Source organism: Plecotus auritus (assembly GCF_963455305.1).
Source record: "Plecotus auritus genome assembly, chromosome: 12".
NCBI classification, from domain to species: domain Eukaryota; kingdom Metazoa; phylum Chordata; class Mammalia; order Chiroptera; family Vespertilionidae; genus Plecotus; species Plecotus auritus.
Window position 1 is genome coordinate 19956664 of NC_137778.1, and position 18775 is coordinate 19975438.

The window sequence follows — 18775 nt, forward strand, 5'->3', positions numbered from 1 at the left end:
CCAAGGACTGTTTGCTGAATTCACCTGATTTTGTTGAATTGATGTAATATTTTACACAGCAGGGATGTGATCCTGACATCTACAGAAGCAGGACCTGAAGCGTAGCGGTCATTCCCCCGAGGGGTCATCTGGTTCTGCGCTTGTCAAGACCTTAGCGACAGGCCTGGAAGGAAGAGAACCAGCTTGTCGCCGGGAAGGACAATTCCCTAGAAACCTGTCTCAGTCTGGTTCTCCTCCCTCTGCATCCTGTCCCCTCTCACCCCCAAAGGCCCTTATTTGAGATCTCTTTTCCCTTCATTAACTGCGCTTGTTGAGTGCTCCCCAGCTGTGGCTTCCTTTGGTCTTTTCCAGCTTCCACTGTTTGTTGATTTGTTTCTGTGTCAGCCTCTTTCTCTGGCTGTGCTTGTAAACAGAGCCCGTGACTGTCAGCTCTGGGGCCTGCGCAGTGAACCCTTACATATGGGTGGCAGGTCAAGGAGACTCTAGGTTCTGACTTGAAGGGTGGTTACTCCTCACGCTCAGAAGCTGCTCCAGGCAGGGGCCCAAGCTCCTGACCACCCAAATGGAACTTTACAGACGGAAAGAAGCATTACACGACACACTCTCTCCATCCCCTCCTAGGCCTCCCCTCCTCCTCCCACAAGTCCCCTGATCACAGGTTGAGCAGATGGCAGAGGGGTCACTCAGGCTTGCCTGCAGCGCAGAGTGACAAATAACACTCAACATTGTGTGCCTTGTAGTCTTTCATGCCTAATGTTTCCCCTGTTTGAGAAAGTTGGAGCTGTGCTTGATCTAAATGACCTACCCATTCCAATTCCTAAGCCAGAGTGGCCTTGTTGGTTATGGAAGGAGAGAGAAGCCCCGAAGGCAGGCCAGGAGGATGTGGCTTTGTCCCTTCCCCACACCACCTCATACAGCAGATGCTTGCAGCCGGGGCTGTGTCTGAACCAAAGCAGGTTATCCTCTCTCCCTGATGCCAGTTACCTGCTGCCCCTCCTTCCCACTGTGCAACCCAGGCCATCTTCTCCCTCCCCTACCTCCACCGTCTGCCACCCTCTGCACTCTGCCTCCCCCTGAGTTCTCCAGAGTGGCTGTCCCCTTGTCCCTTCGTCCCGTTGGAGGCAGCTGCCAGTGAGGAAGCTGTCAGCGGGAGAGCCACAGGCAGTGCCATCCTGCCGGAGTCCGGGGTCCTCCCCCAACTCTGCCTGGCAGTGCGCATCATCTGTCACAGTGCCCCCTCCCCTCCCTGCGCCTCCCCACCCCCTTCCCTGCTGCTCACTCTTTCCCAGCTCTGGAGATGCAAAGCCTGAGACGAGCCAGCAGAGCGGTGGGTTGCAGCCGCTCTGCTGAGGGCGCCAGGTGAAGTGGCCTCCCCTACCAGGAGGTGGCTAACTCTGTCACTCAGGGCTTCGCTGAGCCATGCCCAGCTGGGGCCCGAGCCAGCCACAGCTTCCCAGCTGCACTGCCCACCGCCAGACAGGTAAGAGGGAGCAGCTCCTTCCAGCAGGGCCTGAGTGGGCTAGCTGGGAGTCCTGCTGGGAGGCACAGACAGCTGGGGCAGAAGAGGCACTGTCCTGTCATGACCCCCGTTTATTCTCTAACCGCTCCTCAGAGCGGGGAAGCCTGCCACTCTTGCCAGGAGCAGGGGTGCAGGACTTTGCCCATTCTCCCTGTTAGTAGGGACTGAGCGCCAATGTCCTTTTCTGTTCTCCCTCCTCCCTGATCCCAACTCCCAAGGTCCCCAAACCCTGTTTTCTGGTCCAAAGGGATACTGTTTCCTCCCTCACATGCCTTCAGGGGCTCTGAAAGTATCGTGGTTTGCTATCTGGACTATGGCAACTGTCTCTTTCCGTTTCATTCGAGTCTTCTGCTGTTGTTTTAAATCTGTCGCCTGCATAGCAGTTTGGCTGCGCATCTGTTTTGTTTCCCGTCACGGTGCAGGTCTCCAGCGTCACTGGTGACTAACACCGGTGACACATTCCGATGCAGACGGACTCCCCACCACCATGAGCTGGAGGGAGATTAAAATATTGGAGATCACCAATTTCTTTTTTTGCAGCTTTATTGAGGTATAATCAACAAGTAAAATTGTATTATGTTTAAAGTGTGCAACCCAATGATTAACTACATGTTTGCATTGTGAAGGGACTCCCACCATCAAATTAATTAACAAATCCATTGGCAGGTCACCAATTCTTTAAAAAAATTTTCCCATATTTTTATTATTACATAAAATGCTGATATAACATCACAGTTAAAAATGTGCTCACATTTTGCATTATTTTCTTAGACGTATTTTAAGTAAAGACTTGCTGGGACCAGGTTTTTTTTTATTTTATTGGTATCATTGACATATAACATTATATTAGCTTCACATGTACAACCTAATGATGTGATATATGTATATATTGCAAAATGATCACCACAATAAGTCTACTTAATACCCATCACCAAACATAGCTACAATTATTTTTGGGGGGAGGTCACCAATTTCTCAGCAGTGTGTTGAGGGCACCATTGCCGCCTATAGGTGATGAGTCCCTGGCATCAGCTCAAAGGGTTCTTCCCAGAGCTGCCTAGGTAGGGACTTCCAGGGGCATTGGGGAAAAGGGCAGCGTTTCTATTTCCGTGTGGGAGCCACTTAGAACCAGTCCACCGTTTCACTGCAGGCCGAACATCTGGCTTCCAGGTCCTTGCAGGTCCTGATCTTGGGATGCTTTCAATCTAATGACATGAGAAAGGAAGCCCGCCCTATTCCAAAACCTGGGTTATTTTGGGATTATTTGTTTCTACAGAATGGGGAAAACTTGAGGGTTTTCTTGGAAGATGGAGGAGGTGCTGTGAAGTGGGGGAGTGAGATAACGGTTCTGAGGTCAGAGGCATGCTTGGGGAGAGTTCAGAGCTCTAAACAGGCAGCATGGTATTGGGCTGATGGCTGTTGTTATTATTTTGGGAATGGTAGCTCCATGAGCACTCAGTCCATCTGGCAAACTAGTGTTTATTAACCCTTTGCTGTCAGCTCCGTCCTCAGAGCAGGTTTCCTGGAAGAAGGTCGATGGGTGGGGTGAGTGGGGGTTGGAATGTGTAGTGTGGTCTGTAGCCCACCATGGCTAGGCAAGCGTAAGGCGCTCCCGGCACCTGGGTCCTTTTGGCATTAAAATGAAAAGCAACAACAACAGTTTCACACAGTGCCTAACCCATAAAGGAATCTGAAAACCCCTCACAGCCTTTGTCTGGTTGAATTAAACCTGCTAATGGAGCCAAGATCTTTCCCCCATGGGTCAGTGAACTCTGATCTGAAGAATAGGGTTCCATAGTCACAATGCCATCTCACAAATGCCAGGTACTCCTCGGGGGCTGGTGAGAGTGTGGCTGCCTGGCTGAGCAAAACCCATCCTATTTCCATTAATAAACCCACCAAATGTGGGTCTCCACGGTGAGTCAGCAGCAGCAGCAACTGAATGTGCTGAGATGTTGTGTAGCCTGGAAAAAGCCCTGCTGGTCCTGGGTTCCAGTCTCTGTAGGGCCATTCATTGAATAACCCTGGGCCCTTCACTCAGGACTACCGAAAATTTGTTCTTGTAATCTGTAAAATGGGCACAACACGAGTGCCCAGCATGCCTCCAAAGGTTTATGTGAGGGTCAATGCAAAGTAATAATGATAGCTCCCAGTTATCAAGATGTGCTGGGCAACATTGCTGGGTACTTTTCCTACATGTCACTCACTGTTTAATCCTCCCAAATCCCCCAAACTGAGGCCCAAAGAGGTTAAGCTACCTGGTCAAGTTCTGCTAAAGAAATGTGAAAGCATTTTGCAGGTTGTGACTGTGCTAAACCAATGTCAGTCTTGTTGTGTATAAAGACTTCATGGCTTAGAATTTTTGTTCTGTTCTATCACAGACTCTGTCTCCTGCTTTCTTATGTCCTCTTTGTTCAAACTCCTCTATCTCCAGAAACATAAGAAATGCTCCTTGCTTCCCCCTCTTTGCTTTGGGGATTAGGATATATATATATTTTTTTTACTGTCCATGAAGCATCAAGCATTCTCATCAGGACCTTTAAGAGTTTGCTCTGTGTGGAATTTCCAGAAAGCTTTTGAATCTTTCAACAGAAGGTTCTAGAAAGAAGAGGGTCTCAGAAAAGCTGAATGGCTTAAGGTAGATTCCTATCAGGGCTTTGTCTCTCAAGGAAAAGTGTCAGAATTTGCTCATCGTCTTTGTGCATCTGAGTGCACCCACACAGCCCCGGTCCCTCCTCCCGCCCCCACTGCAGGCATTAATGTGCACCCAGCATAGCCTAAAAGCAAGGCATCTCATTTCCTAGAGGACTGGGTGATGGTAGGAGCACGTCTTGGTGGGAGAGCTGTCTCCTGGAGACCAGGTCTTCACTCCACTGTTTCCTGCCGCTGTTGCTGCAGCCAGGCCCATCCCTGGGTCTGATGGCTGTGGGGTTTCCTTTTTGCATGACTTGAGGTGGCTGTCGAGAATGGAGCAGGAAGGGAGGACATAAAAGCCATTGGCTGAAGTCATTAAAAATGGAGGATTAGAAAGAGCTTATTTTATATTCAGAGGAGGGGGAGAGTGCTGAAGCTGTTTTCTGCCCACAGCTGTAGGCCCTGATGGCAAATGATAAAGCTTTTGTTACTGCCTACAAAGGGTAAGACATGGAGAACCAGCGCCCTGGCACGTGAGATAGGAGGAGAGAGCCCCGCTTTGATTGTGCTAGTGCATTGCTCTTACATCCCAGCCCCAGGGCTTTGAAAACTAGGTCCCACTGCTTCTCCATCTCGGACCCTGCTGCCCCTTCCTCTGCAGCCTGTCCTGCCACCCCCATTTGGTGTTAGGCCTCTGCCTTCCATGACTCTGATAACTATCGATGTGACTTCATGTTTTTATAAGGCTGAATAATTTACAATCCATGTGGGCTTAAATATCTCAATGAATTTCTACAGTAATACAAGAAGTTGGCATCACTTTAGAAATTCTGATTTCAGAGATAAGAAAGCAAGGTCTTAAGCCAGCCATAAGGGGCAGAAGTTGGAGCTGCAACATTTGTCACCTGACCGTGGAGCCTGTGCTAGTTCTATGGCTCCACACTGCCTCTTCTGGCCAGCATCCTGCCCCAAACATGGTCTCACTAACCTACCTGCTGGCTGGTTCAGTTAAATTCAACTGAATTTATTGATCATCTTCTTGGTGCCAGGTACTGTGCTAAATGTTGGAGATGGGGAGCTGAAAAATATATTTTTTACTTATGCAATGTCTGAAGTACCTCAACCTGCTTCCCCATCTTCTCCCCTGTAAACCCATCCACATTTACATACATCCTCCCTTCCTTCTCAGATGTGTCTGCTCAAGGAGAATCCTTCCTCCTGTGGCCTTGAACCCATCCTTTCCCACTTACTGCGCTTTTTCAACTCTTTCCTCTGTCATTTTTCTCTTCTGCCATGTTATTCGATACTTACAAATAAAAAGAAATTTCATTTTTAAAAAGTTCACTTGGGCCCCCTCCTTTTGTCAGTGAAGTTACCTGAAAGAATCCCTGATTCCTCTCTTTCCATCCCCTCCTCAGTCCTTCACAATTTGGCTTCCATCCCTCCCACACCCTTGAAACAGCAACCTTGATGAATCAGGAGATCCGGCTGAGGGTGTGTGAAGGATTGTGTGTGGTGCATGAGCCCTGGCTTTCTCTACACTCTGGCTTCCTGCCCATCAGCTGCCTTTGCAGAAGCCAGCTGGCCACTGGGAAGCTAATTTGTAAAAGCTGAGTTCACTGTTAAGGCTGAGGTTACAATAGGAACAGGGAGGTTGCTCAGGTAAGAGAATAGGTCGTCATTTGTCTCCTCATCCAAGGTTGCCTTGTTGCCCTGGAATCTGGGTGGGGAGATGGGCAGCTCATCTGTGGGAAGAAAGGATGTCACTGGACTCTGCCCCAGGGGCTCTGGGCGTGAGTCCTGGCTCTGCCTTTATGAGATGTGACCTTCGGCAAAGTCTTTAAAGTTCAGTTTCTGCAGGTGATATCTAAGAGTCATCCCTCTCTAGCCCTCTATGGATGTTAGCATCTGCTCCCTTGCAGTCAAATAATAGGTTATTCATGGGGAAAACAACTTAACAATGGAAATCAATTTCCATTCAAGTTGCCCCCTTCTTCTACATTTCAGTGTCCTTGCACTAATATTTTACACATTGTATACTCATTTTACTGAAGCAATATTGTCACTGGTTACACTATTTTAAAATAATTTATGCACAATTTTAAATATACACAAGTCAAAAGACTAGAACAGTGAGCTCCTATGTACTACCACCCACTTCAACATCCCTCACTCCCACCCTAGAGGAATGAAGTCCCAAATACCATATCATTTCTATTGTAAATGTTTCAGAGTGTATATCAAAATAATAAGGTTGCTTAAGAAAAAAAATAACCTTACTATCGATATCACACTAATATTGATGTCTAATCAGTGCTGGAATTTCCCCAATTGTCTCATAATATTCTTATGATTTTAAATTTGAATCAGGATCCAAAATAAACTCCATGAACTGCATTTGGTTGATATATATATATCAGTGATGACCATTGTCTGAGAGGCAATCCTGTAATCCTAAAATTTCTACCCATTTTATGTCATTTTCCCCAGTGTTGGCATACCATTTAATTTTAGGATCCCTAAGGAACAATTGCAGTTTAGACACCAAAGCCTCCTAAATTTAATTTAAAAATCCTCCTAGACACACTTAGAAGAAGTATAAAGACAGTGAGTCAAGAAAAGAGACTGGAGAGAAGAAAAGTTTGCATCGAGTCTAAGGAGACAAATGAGGGCACGAGAGGAACAAGAGAAAGTGAAAAAGGTAACAGAGACTATGAAACCCTCCTCTCCACCAAGAAGCTTAAAAATCCTTACAAATATGTTTTACACAGTTTTGTATCACCTCAGTGAGCAGGCAATGAAGCCGAACCTTGAAATAATAACATTCTATTTATTTGGCACATTTTCCCAAATAACATATCAAGTAGTTGAGCAGACATCCTTTCAGCAATCCTCTAGGTAAAGTAGGGAAATAGTAGGGATTCTGAGTCCCATTTTACAGATGATGAAACAGTCAATAAAGCTAATAATAGTGGCTCCCACTACACAGTCATTTGCCCTTAGTCAAGCAGTGTGCTAACACTTGAGTACATGAATGATATCACTTAATCCTTATTACAAGCCAAAGACATTGGTGCTGCGATATTCATTTTGCTCATGATGAAAATGACACTCAGAGAGAGAGAGTCACTTGCCTACATTTACAGCTCTGGAAACTCAGGGATGTTTAACCCACTGTCTTTTTCTTTTTTCCCCCTCAGGTCAGGCTACTCACCGCTAGATCAACCACATTTCTTTTGCATTTTCTTGCTTACTGGCAAAATTCCATTTAAAGGGAAGCTCAGGGCATCATCAGTTATAATAATAGTGCACAGTGTACTGGAATTTGCTAAGCATTTTTCTTCCCACTGCCTTTCTCATTTCTTTCTTGTAACCACCTTGAAAAATAGACAGGGCAGGGGGTGTGCATTTAGGTTTTACAAAGCAGGAAATGGACATTCAAAGTGCTTGGTGATGCTAGTTAGTGATCACACAGCTAGTCAGGGTCGTCAGGGTTATGGAGCTGGTTAACGGCAGAGTTAGGCCCAGGGGCCCTTTCTTCTGATTCCAGATCCTGTGCTTCTTGGGTTCTCTTTGCAAACCTCCTGAGCCCACACCTTGAGCTGCTGACTTCTTTCCGTGTCCCCTCTGATGTTCCTGTGAGAAGTCGAGCAGGCTTATTACCAATTAAATATCTGGATGCCTGAACTGATGAACAGGAAATGAGGCTGCTAATGCTCAGAGGAATGAAATTGAGATGCTTTTTTTTTTTTTTTTTTAGTAGAATTTTGGGCCAAGTGCCCTCTTTCTGTCCTTCCCTTCCCTGTGTCCTTCCAGTCTCCATGGAAACCCCAGATCAATGTGGCATATGTTGATTCATGTTTCTACTGTTACTAGGAAGCTACAAAGTGGAAATTGCTCTTCAAAGATTTGCGGAGAGCTTTAGCATGCTGACCATAATTCAGGTCTAGTATCCGAATGACTATTTTACCAAAAACTCTTAATGTGGCACTATCCTAGGTGGTGTGTTGATTAAATAAACACACAGGGCATTTGGAAAGAAATCTCCTTCTCCACCATCGTGGCTTTTAAAAATATTACATTGCAGCCTTTAATTCCCTTCATCTTCAATGTAATTACATTTTTGTGTGATGATGCCAGGAGCTCCTTTTGCTCTTGACTAATTCCACCCTCCCTGGCTGGGCTGTTGGGAATGATGGTCTGCCAATGCCGAGCTGCTGCCCTTCAGTGTCATTAGCACTAGGCTAACTTCAGTCTTGACCTGGAGACCGTGGAAGTCTAATGTGTTTCTGCCAAAAGGAACTCTTTGTAATTTTTCAGATTTTTCATGAACGCAAAACCAAATCCAGCTGACATCTCTTAAATACTTGCTCTGTACGAGGCAGTGGGAATTGATAACGAGGGGAGCAGTCCTGGAATCTGTCTTTGCGGGGCATATAGGCATTTGGGAGGATCAGGAAACATAAGTCACAAGGATGAACTTCAGGCCGTGATGTGGGCTGTCAGGGAATCACAGCAGCGCAGTGGTGTCGGGATGGAGAGGTTCCTTCTGATGGAGGAAGTTCTGGAAAAGCTTTGGAAAGGAGAATTTTTAGCTTGGAGGTGCTGGGTTTGGAGGAGGAGCTGGGAGTTACAAGGCAGATCCAGGGTGGGGACAGTCTGGGCAGAGGGAGCAGCTGAGGAATTGGGCGTGTGAGTGTGTGTGCAAGCATGCACAATGACATTGGATGGATAAATGGGGCAATATGATTGGACTGTCAGACAGGACAAGGAGCTGCAATGGAGCCCATCAGATTATGTGGATGACCTGCTTTATGGTATCTGTTCAGTGGGTCCCTCGTGGTCATGTATGTGCCAGAAGGCCTGTGGGGGCTGATGAAACAGGCAGGAAAGTCAGTTACTTAGGAGGGTGGAAGGCCATGCATTGTGCTGTGTGCCACATAACCTCTGACATGACAGTGTCCATGGATGGGAGGGGATGAAATTGAGAAATAGTTCACAGATGTAATGACAAGGTTTCAAAACCAATTCAGCCAAGGGATATGGAGGAAACGAAGCCAATACCTGTGCTTGTTACCCTGTAGGGCTAGGATGGAGTGACGCCATGAACACACAGAAGGAGCCTGCAGGAATGGAGGGTTAGGAGGGAAAGGTGGTTGCTTCAGAGGCAGGGGTGCCTGCGGAGTCTGAGAGCAGAGGGCTGTCTAGCAGACCTCTGGGAAGTTGGTCTGGAGCTCAAGAGAGGCAGGATCGAAACCCTGATCCTGGAGAGAAGCAGTGGCTGGCGCCTGCAAGGGGTGGTTTCCCAGGAGGGCAAGTATAGACTGGGAAGAGCAGAGAGAGTCCGGGTGGCCTGAGAAGCCAGAGCAGGGCTTGTAATGGCCGTTTTCCTGGGGCAGTGGTCTGCAAACCGCGGCTTGCGAGCCACATGCGGCTCTTTGGCCCCTTGAGTGTGGCTCTTCCACAAAATACCACGTGCGGGTGCGCACGTACAGTGCGATTGAAACTTCGTGGCCCATGTGCAGAAGTCGGTTTTCGGCCTGGGCGAGTCTATTTTGAAGAAGTGGCGTTAGAACACTCAAGGGGCCAAAGAGCTGATTGTGGCTCACGAGCCACGGTTTGCCGACCACTGTCCTGGGGAAAACCACGGGGATCAGCAGCCAGGAAAGGATCTGGAGCTCTGGATTCCTGAGCAGGGGCTCCAAGCCCGTGATGCAGAGTCCAAGTAGGTGAATGCCTTCCTCACTAGCACTCCAACCTGCTTGCCTTTTCTGTTTCTCTCCTTCAGGAGGGGAGACCGTGCCAGAATGCTTATCTCCCGCCCCCCTCCGCCCCGTCCTGGAATTCTCTATGCACCTGGCTCTGTAGGAAGGACGATTAAGAGAGAGTCCTCCCCTGAAAGGGGGCCGTACTTGGTCTGTGTTTCTCAAACTAGGGTGAAGTGTGGTTACTCCTTGGTGTTTAGGAGTGTTTTGATTTAAAAAAAGAGTTTGGTCCGGCTGGTGTGGCTTGGTGGTTGAGCGTTGACTTGTGAACCGGGAGGTCATGGTTCGATTCCCAGTCAGGGCACATGTGGGTTGCTGGCTCGATCCCTGGTGTGGGGAGTGCAGGAGGCAGCCAATCAATGATTCTCTCTCATCACTGATGTTTCTCTCTCTCTCTCTCTCTCTCTCTCCCTCTCTTCTCTGAAATCAATAAAAATATTTGGTGGGGGAGGGTGGGTGGAAGAGATTGGACTAATTTTAGTTTTCTCTTTTTACTCACGGCCGCTGCATGTCCACACACTACTGAACTTCTGCTCTTCATATTCCTGTTCTCTTTTACACTTTCATTAATTAACTTTATTAATTATTGTGTCTTTCTTTAAACCTTTGGCTTGGCTTATTGACTTCCTGTGACTATGTTATTGCTCTAAGGCTAATTGAAGATTCTGGTGCCTGGTTAAGGTTGGTCAGCCTCTACTCAAGACTTGAGCCCACCTGCAGCCCTGACCTATCTCCTTGGTGCCTTTCAATCCCGGATGCCAGACTGGGCAGCCTGGGACCTGAAAGAGGCCTTTATCCCACCAGTTTAGACTTCTCAGAGAGGAGAAGTCCCCTCATGTCACTACCTTTGTGTTAAAGCAAGGGGCAGAGCTGAGGCTGGGAGCACGAAGTGTGGTATTGGACACCAGCTCTGCCCCTTATACGTGGCTTGTCTCTGTTTTTCCATCTGCGATGTGGGGATGATAAAGATGCCATTGGCCTTGTAAGTTTGTTGTGAGAGTTAAATAAGATAACACAAGTACAAATGTTTGGCACAGTGACTAACACGTAAGTGCTCATTAAACATTAGGTATGTGCGTGGAACCCATGCATGGGTCCCCCTTATGCTATACACTTATCTGGGATTAGGGAAGTGCCGATCAATGGGCTTTTAGTCACCAGTTCTGTGTACCTCTTTCTTATGGTACGGTACCAGGAGCATGGCCAGAAGTGAAGGAATTCTCTTTATACTTAAATTCTGAATCCCAGCTAGCATCAGGGTCCAAGCCAGGGGCTATGAGGGATGGAAAACGTTTCTTTTGTATCTCACTCTATAACACCAAGTTCCCTTTACCTCACAGAGGGGCACTGTGGACATTTTCAGACAGAGACAATGAGTCACTGTGGAGGCAGCATCAGAATTTTGATTTCCTTCTATCGTTTCACTGCGAGAAGACAGGTTATGCACCAACAGATCTGCTGGGAAAGACTGGGTCCCAGCATGACGCGGTGGAAAAAGCTCTGCCGCAGGGGTCACAGAGAACAAGTCCTGGTCCTTGAGCTCCGTTTAGGTGTGTCACTGCGCAAAAGGGTGCCGCCTGTCTAGCCTCAGTTTTCGCATCTGTAACCCCGGGATAATAACACTCTCTCTCACTATGACATGGGATTGTTAATACTTACAAATGCTTTCTACATTGTAAAAGGTTAGGCAAATGGAATGGAATATCTTTATTAAAAAGCCATCTCTTTCTACAGAGATTTGGCTGCCTCCAGCCAATGCTACCGACCGGGTTTCAGAAACAACTTGCAGCAAAGGCTGGGTGCATTTGGAGCTAGTTCCGAGTGGGAGCAGGGGACCCCGCTCCAGAGACCTCGAGCGGAATGAGGAGAATCTGAGCTTTATCCCAAGGCAATGGTTTGCAAATGTTAGCATGTGTCAGAATCACACGGAAGGCTGGATGGACCCCATCCCCAGCGTTTCCGAGTCTGTATGTGTGGGGCCTGAGACTCGGCATTTCTAACACATACCCAGGTGATGCTGAGCGCTGCTGGTCAGGGGCCACACTCAGAGGACTACTGCACTAGGGCAGGCGGGAAGAGGGAGTCCTTCGGAACTGGACAGGCAGTGTGACGGTCCACGTGGGTAAGGCGGCTTGGAAGAAAAAAACATAGAAGACAGGAACATTGGAATAATGTGCAGAATGGGCAGAACAAAGGGAAAAGTCTCACTCCATAACATATGCAAGTAGGGGGAAGTTGCTAGGTGATGGATGAGGGAGAGGGGTGAATTTCCACTGTAGGAAAAACCAGGTGAGAGACAGGAGCACAGAGTTGGAAATACACATGTTCGGAGAGGTGGAAATTTCTCATTAAGAAGTGAGGGGTGGTGTGGTGGGTGTCGGGGGCCGGGGGAGAGGTGGGAGAGGAGAAATGCCTCTGTAGAGTAAGGGGACAGCTGAGAGGTGGCAGAGGGGGTAACTAATTCAGGGCTTGGTGGTTTGGCTCGGTACTGCAGCACGATAGAAATTGGGAGAAAGGAGGTGGAATTTAGATGTGTGACCTGCCCCGTAGCTTTCTTGCTCTCTGCATTTATCACATCACATCACACCCAGCAAGACAGCCCCCTCCTCCTGGCTCATTAGGAGGTTTGGTTCTGCTTGGCTCCTGCTGTCAGCAGCTGTCTGGGGCAAGGTCTTTATGCTCCCTGCTCCCTGAGCGGCAACCAGCCTTCAGCGGGCAGCAGAGCTCATTAGAAGAGGGCCCCCTGGACACTTGATTTCATTGGCGGCAGGAAAGAGTTAATGCCGACGGCTTCGCTGCCCCCTGCACAGCCTCTGGGTGCAGAGGGAGGCAGCTCTGGGCTGTGGGACTTCTCCCTGAGCGTCAGCCAAAGAAGCAGGGAAGCAGCTTGGCGAAGCTGAGGAGGAAGGTGCGGGAGGGGTGCCAGGCGAGCTCCGCTCAGGGGCACCTCCAGCATCCTGCCAATGAGGATGGGCGTGCAGACTGTGCCCCGGAGCTGAGCTGCCGCCCGCTGGGTGTAGGCTGCTTCAGTATTTATTGGATGTGACAAACAGGGAGAAGAGATTTCAGCGGGGCTGCTCGCTGCCCGGCTCAAGTGGTGGGAGGTGTATTGTGCATGCATGCATGTGGAGATGTGTGTGCGTGCCCGCGTGTGCCTGCGTGTGCATGCACACATGCCCTTCACCCGCCAAGGATTTGACTGCTAAACTGCTAAAAGAAAGATCTGCTCTCTCCCCAGCGCTCCTTCGCCCACAGCCTCTCTGACCATCCCGTTGGCAGAGACCCGCAGGCCATGAGGACCGCTCAAAGACAGTGAGTATTGCTTTTGCTTTTTCCTCTCTGGGTGCCCGCATGGGCTGATTGCATTATCCATATTTAATTAACCTGCCTCTCCATATTGATTGCTTTCTCTCCACCGAGGCTTCGTCTCTCTTCCCCTCTTTATAAATCTTTGCTCTTTGCTTTTAACCTCCTTTTTTTTTTCTCCCCCATTGAGCATCCTCTGTTTCCATTTTGACCCATTCTATAGTCACCTGTAACTTGATGTCCACCTCGGAGGGCACAGGAACTGTGGGTGTAATCACACTGTTGGTTTTCCTGGGCTCTGGGTAACTGCAAACTCGGTCCCCCAAAAGTCAAGGGCCAGATGGGATAAGAGCCCCGAGGTGCTGGGGTGAATGGGGAAGCTGGGGTTAGAGAATCTTGCAGGTCCTAATTCAATGGGCTCCAAGGCTGAGCTCACGGAAGGGGCGGTGGAGGGTCTGAGCACTGGTGGGCACTGCTGGATGTGGAAGAGAGGGAGGAGGCATCTAAGCAGCTCCAGGAAGCCGGTGTGGGCTAGCAGTGGGAATGGGAAGAGTGACAAGGCAGTGACAGGAGGCCTGGGGATACTTGCCCCAAACGACCTTGCCTGCTGTGTGTGTGTGTGTGTGTGTGTGTGTGTGTGTGTGTGTGTGTGTGTGTGTTGGGCGGGGGTGGGAGTGCCTGGTTCTGCTCATCTTCAGGGTCGTGAAGGCCCCTGGCCTGGGCTTCCCCCTCCTCTGTGGCTATATCCCACAATCCAGAGAAAATGAGGCTTAGATGCCCAGAACAATGATGTCTAGAGATCCTGACAGCTAGGAAAGGCTTCGATCTCCTGACTTCTGAGCAAGCAGGTGTATGCACCGTTAGGACCAGGATTAAGGAACGGTCCCTGCTGTCAGGGAACACAGCCCCTGTCATATCCTGGGGATGAGCCTTACACAAAATCGAACTATTTACTTTTATTTTTATTTTTTAATTTTAACAAAGCAATTTCGTTATTTTATTAATTGTGGTATTATTCAAAAAAGTATTTAAAAAGGTCTGTGAAATGTTCCTGGTAGTAGCAAAAGAATTTAAGTGGATTTCAGAAGGACCTTATCTATCTAAATGAGGTTTCTTTTAAAATGGATTCTATGTTTGGTGTCAGGGTTCCCCAGGGGATCCCTTTTATGGATAGACTGCCGTCTTCACACGTTTCTTTCTACCAGTTCTCTTCCATGGGAACAAAGGGCTTGAAGTCCCGAGAATGGGACCCTCAGGAGAGCGGGATTATCCGTCGATCAGCCCTCAACCTCTGTCCCCTTTCCCTGCTGTCCTCCTGCTTCAGGTCTGGGACGGGGGACTGAGGTGGGCCAGGCAGCTTCCATAGGAGGGAGGAGGAGTGACTTGGGTATTCATTTCTTCAGTCTGTGTCTGGGATCCCTGCAAAGGAGCAAGCCTGTGCGGTGACAGTGCCTGACAGACTTCCCCTGGAGTTACCCAACCAAGGCTCCCACACTCTCACCTCTGGGACAGGTTCCAACCTTGGAGGGAGGTGAGAATCAGAGCAGTAGCCAATGGAATGTTTCTGGAGCAAGTGCTGTCCCGCCCCCATGCCTCCCCTCCCCCTTGGCTGGCTGGTCACAGGATCCCACTCAAGTAACACAAAGAAAACAGTAATTTTTGGCTCGCCAGGCCCATGCCTTCCTCCCCTGGGGCACGTGCCCCACTTTACTGTTGATGGCCAATAGTTAGGGAGATAGAAACTCCTGACCAACAGGCAGCCATGTGAACCCACCCAACAATTTCTTCTTGTCCATCCTTCGTTCATCTCCCTGTCTCAGGACAAGTAGAAGTTTGTGGGGAACGGGGTGTGAGTGGGGAGGTATTCAGTTGGCATAAAGCCATCAGAAAGTTATTTCTAGCACAGTCAGAGAAGAGAGGGCGGCCCCCTCTTACAGCGGATTCTTTGATTTTAGGTGAGAGGACGTGAAAGGGTAAATCCCTGTGCCCCGCAGTCTTATCTCTCGCCCTGACGTCCCTGCACACCGGCCAGAGGGTTAACCGTAAGCGGGTGCCTGTATGGCCGCCTTACTGATGCCACGCAGGTAACTGATGCCAACCTGTCTTTTTGCCCCTGCCCCTCTGCTCTTTCTCCACCTGCTCTGCTGTTTGAGCCTCCCAGGGGTAGGTCACTTGTATCCATCCCCCAGGCCTCCTGTATAGACTGCACTGTCCTTACCTGGGTGCTCTTGCAAAGTTATGGCCTTGCAAGCAGAACCTGCCTTAGCACCAAGCTTTCCCATTGACCAGTAGGATTCAATGTGCATGAGCTTGTATTGAACCATCAAGGGACTTCTATGAGTTATCGGGACAGGGAAAGAAGATGAGGGCTAGCCTAGATTTTTTTTTTTAATCCTTACCCGAGGATATGCTTAAAGAGAGGAAGGGAGAGAGAGAAACATTGATGTGAAAGAGAAACATCCATCAGTTGCCCTCCATACCTGCCCCGACCAGGAATGTGCCCTCATTGGGAACTGAACCGGCAACCTTTCGGTGCACAGGAGGATGCTCAACCAACTGAGCCACTTGGCCAGGCAAGATTTTTTTGAAAGTAACTTTAACCTCTGATTCTTGCTTCTGCTCCTATTATTTCAGACTGAACTAAAAGATTAGAACTGAGGTCTCAGCTAGAGAAGATGGAAAATCAAAACCATTTTGTTCCAAAGAATAATTTGTGGAAGATTTTTGCAAACTATTGGGAGAATCATTGTTGTTTTGGTAACAAGTAGCATTCTTTACTCTGGCCCCTGCTAACCCTTGTTAGATGGCTTGCGTGGATCTGACATTTTTTGGAAATCCTCTTAATTGCTTTTCGGGGACACGACCTGGTGTCACAGCAGCCTGTGATTTGTAGGAGTGAGTGGACATGAGACGCTGTAGCAGATGTTTTGAATGCCAGGAAATCCATGGCTTCACAATGCACCTGGCTGCGATGAGAGGTGGGAGCACAGGGTGTGCAGGCTCAATTTTTTTGCAGGGTAGTGGACATTTCTGGGAACTTGGATGTCCCAGCCTTAAAAGACCCCTTCCTCAGAGATGGGCAGTGAAAAACGAATGTTGTCCTTGCTCGCCAAGAGTAATAACATCCCAGTAGGTGTTTGTTAGATTTCTGTGCATATTTGCCTTATGGGTAAAATCCCACTTGAAGTGAAAGGAAGAGATGGAAATGGATGACCTGTAATGTTTCTGTTCAGGCCCAGGATTTGTGAAAAAGAGGACGAAAAATCAGGCAGGAAGGACTTTCCTTCAACATGGAGAATAACATCTCCTAGGACCGTTTTCAGGGCACATTGTTAGAGTGTGTGGTCCTGATCTGATTACTGTATACCAAACTCCTGCCACTTACCTTTGCCCTCCATGTGAGGAGTTGCCAGGTTTAAAGTTCGGACATCAGTAAACCTATTTTGTCAAGGGCCAGAGAGTAAATATTTTCAGCTCTTGGGCCATATAGTCTGTGTTGCAACCACCCAACTCTGCCCTTGTGCTCTAAAGCAGCGTTCCACAATATGTAAACAGATGGGAATTGTTGTGTTCTAATAAAACTTTATTTACACAAACAGGCATCTTCCAGGGCTGATCTCTGGTTGAAGGTAAAAGGGGCTAATGTTGGGAATCAGAAAGAGACATGAACATAATTTCTCATTGGATCCTGCACAATAGATAACTATCATAAAGTGTCTGGACCTTAGGAAAATAAAATGTATGAAGATTCTAAACATGTTAAAATTTTAAGCATGCTGATTGAGAGATGCCAAAATACAAATAGAAATAGGCGAGCTTAGTTAAGCAGAGAAAAGAACGGACAAAGGGGTCACTGGTTCTCCATGGCTGAGTATTCCAATCTCCCTTCCTCTTACTGGCAGGCATGGTCCTTGCTGGTCTGTAGCCATTCGTGTATATCCCCAGGTTTGTGGGATGAAAGGGGGAACCCAAGTCCCATTTGACCTGTTTGGACACCCCAAGCTTTGTGCTCTGAGACCCTGTGACATGCATTCCTGCTCAACCCTTCACTCTGTGGGGGTGCTGCTCTGGGGCCTTTGCAGTCAGGAGCTGTGGCAGCTACTGCTTCACCCTCCTAATGGAGAGCAAGATGTGGTTTGTTATTTTGTCATCACTGTATTTCCTTTCCCTGCAGAGAATCCTAATTTAGAAATTCTTCCCAGCTAACGCCCTTCATTGACTTACCATCAACTTGCATGTCAGCTCTAAAAAGCTAGGCCTCTCAGGGCAGGGTACCTATTGCTATTCCTGTAGTCGAGATAGGGAGTGAGTATATCCCTTGATCTTCTAGGTGTTTCTCCTCCTGATGGAGAAATCTTCAGGGGCCCCTAGGGGCAGGGTAGGGTCGGGGAGGTAGCGCTGGCTTCTGCAGCAACAGCTCCAGGGGCCCTTTATGGAGCTGACAGCTCTTGTCATGACAGGCCAGGCCCTTCTTGTTGCAGGAACAAAGGAATGAGGACTCGACTGGGATGCCTGTCTCACAAGTCAGACTCGTGTAGTGATTTCACAGCGATTCTTCCTGACAAGCCCAACCGTGCTCTGAAGTGAGTAGTATGGCCACTTGGTGTCCCGGGTGCCCAACGTGGGGCTCCCACCGTGTGGCCACAGAACCCGTTCTTCTCTAGTGAGTTGTTGGCCAGATGAACCAAGGGACAATACATTCCTGCCTCTTTGCAGCTCCGTTTATACACCTGAATGTGAATGACAGAATGGTTATTATCCTTCCCTAATGTATCACTTAGTACACCTTTTCACTCCTTTCCCTTTTAAGAAAATAATTTTAACCACCACTTCTCTAAAGCTGCCATGGAGGATAGCTCTTGGTCCTGCTTAGTTGTCAATCTGAGCTCTCAATTTGGAAATGAACACTCCAATCTATTTGAAAAATCTGCTTAGGTTGAGATAATCTGGATTCAGTGCCTCTACTGTGCAGGCCCAGAGTTAAATGATGTCACAGATGTCACCTCATTTAACCCTCCTAGGGTTCCATGATGGGTGTCATTGTCCCCATTACAGAGGTGAAGAAATTAGGGTGACAGAGAGGGAGTCAGGAGCTCAGTCTAACTTTTCTGACTCTCAAGACCAGTTTCTTTCCATGGTGATCTTGACATTTTTAAATCACGCAATTGCTTAGCTTTGTTCTTTGACTGAAAGCCGATATACTAAATTCCTAGAATGCCAATCCCGAGATTTTTGCAGCCACTTCTTAAGAATGTAACAAATTACAGGGACAGAATTTCAGGAATCCAGGTATGGTCTTCATTTGCTCTGTGTTGTTCTGATCTGTTCTGCTGGCAAATCTCAGTGGTGGCTGAAGGTGAGAAGGTCATTTCAAAAATAGTCAAGAGAGATGGTTTTTCTTTTCTAGGAGACTTTCCACAGAAGAAGCCACCAGGTGGGCCGATTCCTTTGACGTGCTTCTCTCCCATAAGTGTGAGTAGAATTCAGGTTTCGCCCTGTCTGGGCAAGTCATTCATTTATTAAAACATGCTGCCTACCATGCATCAGGCCT

General features: G+C 48.2%; 1 protein-coding gene across 9 annotated transcripts in view; it reads left to right on the forward strand.

The window, feature by feature from the left end:
- Positions 1-1301: 1301 nt before the first annotated feature.
- RGS8 (regulator of G protein signaling 8) overlaps positions 1302-18775 on the forward strand; it is a 34169-nt gene continuing 16695 nt past the window's right edge. The window contains exons 1-5 of one of the 9 annotated variants that reach the window (XM_080647661.1): positions 1302-1480; positions 13157-13230; positions 15180-15308; positions 17706-17807; positions 18632-18696. In XM_080647661.1, coding sequence (XP_080503787.1) covers positions 15283-15308; positions 17706-17807; positions 18632-18696 — 193 coding nt within the window. In that variant the 5' untranslated portion in view covers positions 1302-1480; positions 13157-13230; positions 15180-15282. Of the gene's footprint in view, positions 1481-12006; positions 12041-12709; positions 12935-12977; positions 13231-14627; positions 14756-15179; positions 15309-17689; positions 17808-18631; positions 18697-18775 lie in introns of those variants that run through there. The other 8 variants (XM_080647662.1, XM_080647659.1, XM_080647660.1 and 5 more) reach the window with 8 other exon arrangements.